The sequence below is a fragment of the Dasypus novemcinctus genome, chromosome 11, assembly GCF_030445035.2.
Source record: "Dasypus novemcinctus isolate mDasNov1 chromosome 11, mDasNov1.1.hap2, whole genome shotgun sequence".
Lineage (NCBI taxonomy): Eukaryota > Metazoa > Chordata > Mammalia > Cingulata > Dasypodidae > Dasypus > Dasypus novemcinctus.
In genome coordinates this window covers 26,063,554-26,076,500 of record NC_080683.1, presented here as the reverse complement: position 1 = coordinate 26,076,500, position 12,947 = coordinate 26,063,554, and the positions used below count along the sequence as shown (strand labels likewise).

General features: G+C 39.1%; 1 protein-coding gene across 2 annotated transcripts in view; it reads right to left on the bottom strand.

Annotated features, from left to right (window-relative positions):
- FBXO9 (F-box protein 9) overlaps positions 1–12,947 on the bottom strand; it is a 28,570-nt gene that overhangs the window by 2,379 nt on the left and 13,244 nt on the right. For both annotated transcript variants that reach the window (XM_058306891.1, XM_058306890.2), the window contains exons 6-12: positions 12,413–12,543; positions 11,501–11,615; positions 3,949–4,067; positions 3,647–3,737; positions 2,852–2,947; positions 1,691–1,784; positions 60–211 (exon numbers count right to left, since the gene is read on the bottom strand). In XM_058306891.1, coding sequence (XP_058162874.1) covers positions 60–211; positions 1,691–1,784; positions 2,852–2,947; positions 3,647–3,737; positions 3,949–4,067; positions 11,501–11,615; positions 12,413–12,543 — 798 coding nt within the window. The remainder of the gene's footprint in view (positions 1–59; positions 212–1,690; positions 1,785–2,851; positions 2,948–3,646; positions 3,738–3,948; positions 4,068–11,500; positions 11,616–12,412; positions 12,544–12,947) is intronic.

Here is a 12,947-nt window from a genome sequence, read left to right as displayed (position 1 = left end):
AGCCTAATATGAAGTACACATTTTTTCTGTAACCTTGGTATTTTCATGTATTCACTGACTTGTAAGTAATGTGGCAAGAATGATGTATCCATATGAGTTTGTTGAACCTCTGGTGGCCACTGGAACACAGTTGCAGTCCCACATGGAAACTCTGATCTGCTTCTTGTACAGGGACACGACGAAAATATCTGTATTTGTAGTCAAGTGGTTTCTGTAAAAGAAAAGGATGATGAGTTATAATGAAATCTTACTTCAAGTATGTAAATACACATAAAATTGTTTATAAGAATACATTATGCAGAGCGACTCTGTAGTAATATAAAATCTGCACACCATAAAGAGTTGTTGTGGCTATCAAATGAGAATGTGTATGAGAGTGCCTTGAAAAATATCAAGTCCTCTGAAAATGTAAGGTTTTTGACCCCATCCTTATAATCTCAGCTAATCATCATAACCACACCATGTGTTAAATATGATTGCATTACTTCCATTTAATAGATGAAGAAATGAAGGTCCAGGGAGGGCAAAAGAGTGCAACTAAAGCAAAGCAGTGAATATAGAGACTGGAACTAAAAATTTCTGTCTGTCTCTAAGTCTAGTATTTCTTTTTACTAGGAAACACTTGGGAATTTTTTTAAAAGGGAAAAATCAGGAGTAAAACTTATCTTTCATGGTAATTATAAATAGTCCATGGGTAGAAAGAGATGTAACAAGTTTCATTAAAATCACACTTTTGCATATACTACTAGTAAAAATTAAAAACCATAAACATTGAATAGTTTCATTATATCTTATTCTGGAGAGAAAACTGGTACTGCATATGGGAGTTCCTAAACTCTTTTACTGGCTAAAACCTAAACAATTAGGGCCTCACAAATTTCCCAGTTCTGACCTCAGGAAATACATGGCCATGGTCACAGCCACAGCAACCATCTCTGCTGCCCAGTTTCCAAGAGCCTATCAGAGGGAGGTGACTCATAGATAATGTCCTGCCCTAAGCAGCTTGATACTGATGCTAGGGAAAGAAGGGGGTGGGGTAAGGATTTAACTCAAAGGAAATCTCTCTCAAAAACTGTTCTAACTACAAAGGCAACTTTAAAGGCAAGAGTCAAGTATTTATTCCAACTATCTCACAACCGACTTCTTGGGTTTTAACTAGGATTGAAAAAGTATACATGAAGAAAGGTTGAGGGAAAAAATTAGGCCCTCAATCTGTTAAGTTTAAAGTACTTAGTATGTAATAATATCAGTAATTATATTTTCTTGGCATTTTCTTCCTTTTGCAAGGAAAGAGAAGGAAATTATCTTACTTTAACTTATTCCAGTAGAAATTGAAGTTCTCTCTAAAAACATCCTTGTGAAAGAATTATCTGAATAAGCTAATTTAGGAAGAAACCCCCTACAACTCCAAACAAGGAGAGTGATAAAACATATCCAGGTATAATTTTACTAATTATTTCAAAGGAAATTTTGGCTTTGTATTTTCATATGTTAAAAAAATCTTGACCAGAAAAGAAACCATTTGGAGAAAAACAAACTAGCTGACACAAACCCTCCAGCTCTTCCAGAGATAAGTCACCATACACTGTGTGCAAAAGTACAACTAATAAAACTTTATTTTTTAAATCTTTCTAATCAAGAATGCTTGAATGAATAGGGTATTGAAATAAGAAGAAAACTGCCTACTCACGTCTTCTTTTTTCTTAGTTATCACAGCAAATACTTTGGTCTGATTGTCTGTATCTTGTGACAAGCGATAATGACCCAGTAGAATTGCATCAGTTCTAAAAAAGAAAAAACATACTTTAAATCTAACTCTACCAATTAGTTATATATGTATTTAAGTAATCCAAGGAGTAATGGGTTGTAACAGCGTTTACTCAACTTGACTGAAAGCCATCAGCTAGGATGTGGTAAACAATATAGATTTCAAGACCAACTGAGTGAGACCTTTTCTTAAAAAATATTTATTTCTCCCCTCTACCTCCATTGTCTATTTGCTGTGTGTTCTTCTGTGTCTGCCTGTATTCTCATTATGTGGCTCTGGGATCCAATCCTGGGTCCTTCTAGAGTGGGAGAGAGACAATTATTCTCTTACGCCACCTCAGTTCCCTGTTCTGCTATGTCTCATTGTCTCTCTGCTGTGTCTCTTTTTGTTGCATCATCTTGCTGCGTCAGCTCTCTGTGTTGGCTGGCACTCCTATATGGGCAGGCACTCCTGTGCGGGGCAGCACTCTGCATGGGCCAGCACTCCACATGGGCCAGCTTGCCTTCAACAGGAGGCCCTGGGTATTGAATCCTGACCATCTGTATGGTAGACAGGAGCTGAATTGCTCGAGCCACATCCACTTCCCTAAGTTAGACCCTTTAGGAAGAGGGTCAGGAATCTGTATTTTTAACAAGGATTCCTAATGTTGCAGCTTTTTTTTTTTTTTTAAGATTTATTTCTCCCGTCTCCCTCATTTTTTTGTGCTTACTGTATACTGTCTGTATCTGCTTATCTTCTTTTTAGGAGGCACCAGGAACCAAACCTAGGACCTCCCCTGTGGGAAGGAGGCGCCCAATTGCTTGAGCCACCTCCACTCCCTGCTTGCTGTGTCTCTCATCATGTTAACTCGTTGCATCATCTTGTTGTGTCAGCTCGCCATGCCAACCCATCACGTCAGCTCACTCTCTTGCTTGCCTTACCCCATCTCCCCCATGTGGTAGGTGGGCGCCCAACTGCTTGAGCCACATCCACTTCCCTATTGTGACTTTTTAAATCATCCAGCATTAAACCAGGGAAACATGGGGTTATGCAGCCTGCAAGTATAAAATGTAGACTGGATAGAAACTTGTAGAAAAATACTACCTGGTATTCCTAGTTCTTAAACGAGGAACGATAGACTGAGGCTCTTCAGGAGTTGTCAACATCATTACATGCCCATCTGGAAAGAATCTTATATACCTGTAGAAAAAGAAAAAGAACACCAAAAAACACCACAAGCACAAAGCTCAAACAAAGTCCCTATTTATTAATACCTAAACCTATCTGTAGTTGTAAAACCAAAATTGAAATATCATGGGCCAAAAAATTGATAAAAACATCATTAAAATAAACCTGACTTATAACCTATGAGGTTGATATCAAAGAAATGAAGGTATTTTATTATCTTCCTCAGAGGAAACCACTGAACTTTTAGTTTCACTCACTAAATTAAAATAAGTTAATTAAATATTGCACTGTTCAAATTTTGTGTGCTTTTCCTGAAGCACTAAATTAACTTCAAAGTGAGATCTAATAATAATACACAGTGGTTAACATAAATCTGCTTGTCTCTCAATGACAGTAGTATTTAGGGAATAATAAAGCTAAATAAAAGCACAAGCTTTTTGAAAATGCAAATGAGTACAATAAAGGCAAAAGACAAGGAATGCTCCAAAATATGAAATATTTCTTAGATTTAGTGGCTCTGAGAAATTAAATAATCTATACTAACCTATTTGTTCTTTGAGTGCAATTCCTGTGCTATAATGCTATGGATAAAAATACTGAGGGCCATGTTGTATATGAATGCAAAAGGAATAAGAACAAATTCCAACTAACTAACTAACCAATACTTGGAGAGACAGAATTTTTCACTCACTCAGTTTACTACAGTTGTACCTGTAATATTCCACTTGGTGCCAGGCTCTATAGAAACCATCAAGAGACTGTTCCCCTTGACGAATATATGTAGTTTTGCTGATATACACTCCTATAAAAAAGAAACAGATTTTTAAAAAGTGAGAGTATAATAAATAAAACATAAAAAAATAAAAATCATAGAACGTGTTTATAGCTTCACTTTTATTTCTAGTGACATTTAAATATGTTCATATTAAAGTCAGTTACAGGAAAAAACCATGCATGATCAAAGTTGGCATTATAAATCAGTACGTCTCCTGACTTCTAAAGGGTTCACTTACCATCAAACCGAACACGGGGCCTTTCTAAAAACATCTCTCTCCAGGATGTATATGGAACAAGTTTAATACAGCTTCTGCCCCAAACTTTCAAGCAGGCCAAACGCCATATTTCAGGGTCTCTAGGTAATAAAAGCACAGTTCAATATATGTAAAAGGCTAAGTTCCTGTATGTGGACATACATATTTTTACTATCAGTCATCTTCTATTTAGCAAATATGAGTTGAACACATGCCATGCACTGTCCTGGGTCCTAGGGATACATTAATGAAACAAGACAAAGGCCCTGCTCTTTTGCCAGTGGGGAAGCAAACAAAACCAAGAAAACAAACAGAAAAGTTTCAGGTCATGTGCTCAGTGTAAACACAAAGCAATATAAGTGGAAAGCAGAGAGGGATGATGATGGTGGCGAAATGGAGACCATTTCTGGGAGAGTGGCCAGGGGACTACAGTAATGGGCAGAAGTCATAGCAACTGCAAGGCTCTTGGGTGGGAATGTGACAGACATGCTCAACAAAGGGCAAGAAGGATCACGTGGCTGCTGCAATGCAAGCAAAGTGAAGTATAGACATTGGGATCTGAGAGGTAGTAAGAGGCAGATGAGGTAGCATTTTGCAGACCACTGGCAGGAGCAGCCATTATAGTAAGTGGAACGGATGCCATTGGAGTGATATAACCCGATTTATGCTTTTAAAAGATCACTCTGGGCCCTGCCCCAATCAAGATGGCAGCATGAGGTGTTTCACAGCTCCACTCCCCACACCCCAAACTTTGGACAAAACAAGAAATGGCAGAAACATCTTTCTCAAAGCTCCAGAAAACAGTTAAAGGAGAGCAGTAATGAGGCGAGTGCTGAATCAAGGAAAAGGCTACTTAAAAGCGGTGGGATTTCGTGGTACCCTGGCTAGCTCCTCCTCCACCCCTTGCCAGCCCAGCACAGAATCAGCCTGCACTCCTAGTGCAGATCCCTGGTCCTGCCTGATACTGGAAGGAGCAGAGTTTAACACTCGTGCACATTCTGGGTCCAAACTTCTGGTAGTGGCCTGAAGGCCTCGCCTGCCCAGTACTTGCACAGTCTGTGAGGAAGGTGGCTCACAGACTACTCCTAGGAAGGCTGCGGGAGAACAGTCAAGTCATGCTGTTGGGGGGCAGGGGATTGCTGGCAGTAGGACATACAGTGCAGTGCCCAGGACCTTGAGGAAACTGTTTCCTAGAGAAGAGGGGACATGTGTACTGTGTAAATGGGGGAATTCCTAGGGCCACACACGCATGTTCCAGACAAGACACATGCAAAAAGGATCAAATTAGCCCCTATGCTTTGGTCTGGAGCTATTCTCTATCTCTATACTCATTGTGTGAATAAGCCCTGAAGGAGAACACTTTTACAGTTCAATTTGCCAAGACTGGGAAATATGTTTTCTTTTTTCCCTTTTATAATTTTTATTTTTGTTAGCTCCTAGCATTCAAGGGATGTCAAATTACCAGCTGGATACAAGTGAAGGAACAGATTCCTCAGTGTCTAAGTTTCAGTCACATTAAAATATCAAAATGTCCAGTTTCAACAAAAGGTTATAAAACACACAAAGAAACAGGAAGTGATGGCTCCAGCAAAGGATAAGATGTAATGAATTAGAAATCATCAGTGAGGAGGATCAGACCTGAGACATACCAGACAAAGGCTTAAAAAATGATCCTAAATATGTGCAGAGCTAAAGGAAAACAGGAGAATGATAGATGAACACAAAGAGGGTATCAGCAGAGAGAAGGAAATTATGAAAAGGAACCAAACAGAGCTGAAGGCCACAGTAAAGGAAATTAAAAATTCCCCACAGGGAAACAGATGCATTTCAAGCAATTGGGCTCTTGCCTACCATATAGGAGGTTCAGGAATTGTTTCCCGGGGCTTCCTAGTGAAGGCAAGCTGGCCTACATGGTAAGTTGGCCCAAGTGAGGAGAGCTGGCCCACGCAGAGGGCTGGCCAGAGCGGAAAGCCGGCCCAGCAAGATGATGCAACAAAAAGAGACACAGAGGAGACACATTAAGAGATGTAGCAGACCAGGGAGCTGAGGCGGTTCAAGAGACTGAGCACCTCTCTCCTACTCTGGAAGTCTTAGGATAGATTCCTAGTGCTGCCTAAAGAGAAGACAAGCAGACACAGAAGAACACATGGCAAAATGGACACATAGAGCAGACAGTGAGTGCAAAAACAACAGGGGTGGGGGAATGATGGTGTGAGAGAAATAAATAAATAAATCCTTAATTGAAAAAAAAAAAAAGTGCCCTACAAGGGTTCAGCAACATACTGGAGTTGGCAGAAGAAACAATCAGTGAACTCGAAGATAAGACAATAGAAATCATTTAGTCTGAGAAGCAGACAGAAGAAAGAAAAAAAGTGAACAGAGCCTGAGGGACCTGTGGGACACCACTGAGCATGCCAATATATGTTGTTGAAGTCCCAGAAGGAAAAGAAAGAAAAAGGCACAGAGAAAAAATATTCAAAGAAATAATACCTGAAAAATTCCCAAATCTAATGAAAGACATGAATATACACAATCAAGATGCTCAAGGAACTCCAAACAGGATAAACCCAAATAAACCCACACCACAGTATATTATAATCAAACTGTCAAGTGCCAAAGATAAAGAGAGAATTCTGAACGCCTCAAGAGAGAAGAAACATGTCACATACAGGAAGCCTCAAGAAGAGTAAGTGCTGATTTCTCTGGAAACCATGGAGACAAAATGGGAGTGGGATGACAGATTTAGAGTACTGAAAGTAAAAAAATAACCAACCAAGAATTTTATATCCAGCAAAAATTTTAAAACTGAGGGCAAGATTAAGACATTCCAAGATAAACAAAAGCTGAGGCAGTTCATCATCACTAGACCAGCCCTATAAGATATGATAAAAGGAACTCTGTAGGTTGTAGGAAATCACAAAAGAAAATAGATTGAAGCCAATAAAGAAATAAAGATTTCCAGTGAGGATAACAACATGGGTAAATATAAATGCTAGTAATATTATATTTTTGGTTTCTAATTCTGCTTCCTTACTTCCTACAGGAACTAAAAGGCAAATGCATAAAATGTAATGATTAATCAGTGGTTTTGAACTCAATCTATAAATATGTAATTTGTGACAAAAGTACAAAAAGTGGGGAGAAGGAGGAGTGTAGCAGTTTGATATGGTTATGAATTCCAAAAATAGATACTGGATTATATTGGTAATCTGGTCTGTATCTGGATGTGATTTGGGTTATGGTTAGGACTTTGATTGGGCCACGTCATTAGGGCATTGAGTCCCCACCTCTTGGTTGATGGGAACACACAGATAAAAGCCATGGCAAAGGACAGAGTTGAGGGTTTTTGATGGTGAAGTTTTGTTGCTGGAGTTTGATGCTGCAGCCTTGAGCTGGAGCTCTAGGAAGTAAGCTCACAGAGGAAAGAGTAGCCAGCCCCAGGAAGAAGAGGAACCCTGAGCACAAGAAGAAGCAAGCCCTGGGAAGAAAGGAACCTTAAACCCAGAGAGAAGCAAGGCCCTGGGAAGGGAGGAACCCAGGAAGCCTGAACCCTTGCAGATGTCAGCAGCCATCTTGTTCTAATACATGAAAATAGACTTTGGTGAGGGAAGTAACTTACGCTTTATGGCCTGGTATCTGTAAGCTCCTACCCCAAATAAATATCCTTTATAGGGAAGCAGATATGGCTCAAATGATACAGTGTCCATCTACCAGTAAGCTGGTCCATGCACAAGGAGTGCCATGCCACACGGGGTGCCCCTGTGTAGGGGTGCCCCACGCGCAAGGAGTGTGCCCCGCAAGGAGAGTTGCCACGTGTGAAAAAAGTGCAGTCTGCCCAGGAAATGGTGCCGCACACATGCAGCAAGATGATGCAACAAAAAAGAGATGCAGTTTCCCAATACCACCTGATAATGCAAGCGGATGCAGAAGAACACACAGTGAATGGACACAGAGAGCAGACAACGGGGGAAGAGGAGCGAAATAAATAAAATAAATCTTAAAAAAACAAAACACCGTTTATAAAAACCAACCAATTTCTGGTGTTTTGCATCAGTACCCCTTTGGCTGACTAATACCAGGGGTATAGGAACATAGTGTATACTATTGAAGTTAAGTTGGTACCAAAAAATTCATACTGTTATAGATTTAGGATGTTAAATTAAGCCCCATGGTAGCTACAAAGAAAATATCAGAGACTATGCAAGCGCACAGTGACAGAAATTAGAACACTGGTTTGCCAAGGGCAGGGGCAGAATGTAGACTATAAACTTTATACCAATGCTAAATTTCTTGAACTTGAAAACTGGACAGGGAACAGTAACATAAGTATCTTTTTCTTAGGAAATATACATGACAAGGATCATGAGGTATACAATATACTCATGCTCAGAAAATAGACTGATAAATAGACGGATAGCTGGGGAGATAGAATGATATGGCAAATGTGGCAAAATGTTAAAATTGGTCGATCTGGGTATCTGGGGGCAGGGTAGGGATATGTTGGAGTTCTCTGTAAAGGGTTTGTATTATTTTTGTTACTGTTCTATAAGTTTGAAAGTATTTCAAATAAAAAGTTTTTTTCCCCCTAAAAACACCTATGCGTGAATAGAAAGTAGATAGCATAAATTAGACTAGAATCTAAATATATAATCCTCATTAATCTTTTAGATTCTTGTCCTATTTTTTTCATTTTATCTTTTTTTTAAAGATACAAAGATCACACAAAATGTTACATTAAAAAATAAAAAGTTCCCATATACCCCATTCCCTATACCCCAAACTCCTCCCACATCAACAACTTCTTTCATTAGTGTGGTACATTCAATTGCATTTATGAGTATATTTTTGAGCACTGCTACACAGCATGGATTATAGTTTATGCTGAAGTTTACACTCTGTCATAGTCCATTCAGTGGGTTATGGCTGATATATTATGTCCTGCACCTGTCTCTGCAATATCATTGAGGACAACTCCAAGTCCTGAAAATGCCCCAATATCATACCTTTTTTCCCTCTCCCTGCCTTCAGCAACTCCGACGCCCACTGTCTCCATATCAATGATATAATTTCTTCCATTGCTAGAGACACATTGTCCTACTTATTAAAGCCAGTACTTCGGGCATAACCCAGAGTTACGTGGCAAGCAATAATAAAATTAATTGGAATTAAAAATAAAAAAAGGAAGAAATAAAGATGATCCTGGTGGTTTATGGGAAACAGGCTCTAGGGATATGACTGGGAGCAGGGAGACCATGGAGGATGTGGGCCTGATGGAATGGGGGCTGTACTAGAATGGGAGTTGTGGAAGCAGTCGAAGGGTTAGACAGGAGAGGTATTTTGAAGGTAAAACTGACAAGACTTCGTTATGGGATTAGTGCACAGATCTAAGTAAAACATGCACTGAAAATTGAAATGATTCTTATATAGCTCAACTTTTTAAAACTTTGTCTACTGTGGGAGGAAGGGTGCCCGGCTTGCCACAGTAGCAAACAGTGCGGCAAGAGGTGATACCGCCTCTGCCCACTGGGCCTAGATAAGGTAATTACGCCTGACTAGGCCTTTGCTGCTAGCGGCTGGCCGGCGCTGCCCTCCCCCTTTCTATCTCCCGCCTAGCCCAACATCCGGCCAGCTCTCACTCCCCCTTTCCCCTCCCCTATTCCAAACCTCTCAGCCAGCCCTCGCTATCTTTTCCGCCAGTCCCGCCCATGTTGCCGGCGTACAGTCTGCCCTCTTCCCCGGTGACTGCTTACCTCGGGGCTGTCCATCAGCTTCAGCCTGTCTACTACTACCCCGTAGCTAGCCCTCCCTATATCTTACTCCTCCCTCTACCCAACCCTATATAACCAAGTGTACTTCCGTAATAAAGCGGACCTGTTCTTGCGCTTAAGCGGTCTCCGTGGTTTTTTCCCCAACCGCGCGTCCCCCACGCCTGGAGAACCGGTGCTCCCCTCGGGAGTACCCCCCGCCGGCGGTTCGGCAGGAGCGAGCCCCCCCCTGACTCTTGGGCCTGAGCGAGGCTAAGCCCTCCAGCCTGACGGCAGTCTACAATTTGAAATATTCAGTTTTAAATAAGTGAAATACTACTAATATGGGAGCCAAGCTGCAAAAAAACACACTCCTCACCCCTCTGCCAAATTTACGCTGGAATGTGTATGTAAGGTTTATCCCTCAAAATTTGCTCCCTTAATCAATTCCTTCCTTATAATACTTTCTCATGTATAATTAAAAGAACAATTAAAGAAATAACAGTGCTAGCAAACCCCACTTCAAAAGATTGGTGGCAATCCACTAGGTGCTTTAATAGGTATTTTGTTCAACAGACTAGCATACAAAATCACTAAAACAAAGAGTTCAACTTCCAGCAATTCAAATATTTTATCCAAAATACAAGACTCCAAATGAAACTAGATTATCTAAAAATAATGTATGTGATATTTAACAACTAAAGGTATAAAAAAATCTAGATGTTAAGGACTAAGTACATATTTTTATATAAGATACTCATTAAAGATTGCCAGTCTCAAATGATTTTATTTTACACTATGATTATCTCTCAGATAGTAGCATTTTAAAAGTATAGGGCAATGGGACCTAAGTCCCTTCTCAATTGGAAGCAGAGTTGGACATCACTGTTCCAAAATCCTTGATACAGAGGAACAAACAAACAAGGGAGTAATGCAAACTATGGACTAAAGTAGACTTATTATTCTTGTAATGGAGGAACTTGTAACATTGATATGAAGCCAGTGGTCAGCAGAGGTTCTGAGGGGAGGGAGAGGGAACAACAGGTATAACCTGGGCCATTTTTCAGACACTGGAATCATTTGGTATGATAATACAATGACGGATACCAGCTATTGTACATTTTGTCAAAACCTATAAAATTGTGTAGGGCAAAGTGTAAACCATAACGTAAACTATAGGCCATGGTTAGTGGCAATGCTTCAATATGTAGTTCATCAATTGTAAGAGATGTACTACACTAATGAAAGATGTTGTTCCTGGAGGAAAGTGTGGGGAGGGGGAAAGGGTGGGGTAAAAGGGAATTCCCTATATTTTCGATATAATATTTATATAATCCAAAGCTCCTTTAAAAAAAATAAAATATAAAAAATTATTTTAAAAAATATATAGGATAAATTTAATGGGCCAAAAAATAATCCTAGTAAAACTTATATCATTAACGGTTGATAGGTTTAGTTACTGTAAAAATGGATGATTTGAGTACATTCTTCTAATATAATTCTTTTTCCAAATCAGCTAAGCTAGTATACAAACTACCCTACTGAAGTAGTATATGTGACTATATCTTTTTTGGATAAAATTAACTTAAGTTCCTTTTATTCTATAACCTGGAAACCTTGTGCATTCTATTCTATAAATGCTAAGTTATTTGAGAAAAATTCACCTAAGTGCAGCCTAGTAAAAGCTTTTTACCAAGAACACCAGTTGAGTTCTTTCATCAAAATGAACAACCGATGGCAAAAGACCATAATCCTTCTCTTTGCCACTGTCTGAGTTGTTTAAAAAGTACCTGGCACAGATATAGAATCCTCTGCACACCAATGATAACTGCTCCAATGATCTGAGGTCCAAGTCACTAGACACCACCCACCGGAAGATGTACATCAGGACCTCCATTGGCAGCACTGCAAAAGAAAATCACCTTCCAATGACGCCCCTGTGTACCATTATACTGGTGCAGCCACGTTCTCAGTATAGATGTCGTTATGCATGCCTGGAAGTTTGTAAACCACACCTTCAAGTACTGCTCAGAGCTACAGCATGAGTGCATTTAACTACCCAGTAACAAAAATGGTTCCTAAAGTCAAGATACAAACATCTTTGTTTTTTCAGTACAGAACAGATCTGAAGCTATTTTTATGAAAGCACCCTTTTTGCTCTGAAGATCATTTTACCACTGAGATCTATTAAAATAAGTTAATTAGGAAATATTCTATTCTACATGTATGTGTGTGATCCATAGAACGTTTTTAAACAATAGATACTTATTTTTACCTCCCTGAGAATTCTTAATTCCCTCTAGTTCTGAAAAATCCCATAACTAATTAAACAATATTTAACATATGAAAAGAAAATATGTTCATTTTTAAACACTGAGTCTATCTCAGGGCTATTGTCCAACTTGGCTGAAATGCCAAATGCTGTCAGTATTTCTCCCATTTTCTTAGGTCTACATCAACAACTCGGACTTACCCTCTTAGATCTTTACTGAAATAAGATGGCATCCTTAAAAAACTGCACTTCAAATCCTGCTCTTCTTCAGATTTTAAAAGGCTTATCAGCATATAAAAACAGTAATTATAACTAGACCTCCCACAATATTCTGAACTAGAGCAGCAATTATCAGGCTTGGTAAGTTTGGAAAATTCAAATCTAAGGTTAAAGCATGTCTCACTGAGTTGTAACAATCAAGAATTCAAACCTGAGATATGAGTCTGACTGCTCTCGAGTTCAGGCTGACACAGTTTGAGCACAGACTCCTGAAATGTGAGTTGCTGCTGGAAGTAAGACAAGAGATCTGCCATTTTGCTATCATCATCATTATCTTCAATGCTGAAAAAAGAAGAGAAGTGAATATATTAAGTGCCTAGTCTACAAACATATCTTAGGAATTGGATTTTCATAGCATTTTCAAATTTCCTTTAGAAAGAGTCATCTAAAAAAAATTACTACTTTATATGCATATATATTTTTTTGATGTGATAACAACCTATCCTGTCTTGCAAAAGAGCACCAAATCTTCTGAAGGAAAAAACTCTGGCAATTTTAATTGCCACACAGGAAGAATTAGGATTTTTAGATGCACGTGTTAAGGATTAAATTAATTACTTTTACTGTCGAGTAGAGATTTCCTGAGTTAGTGTAAAGGGCAGTTTAGAATGATTTTGAAAATCTTTTATGAATAAATTCCTTTAAGTGAACTTACTATATTCTAAGTGGATACAGATCAAATATAA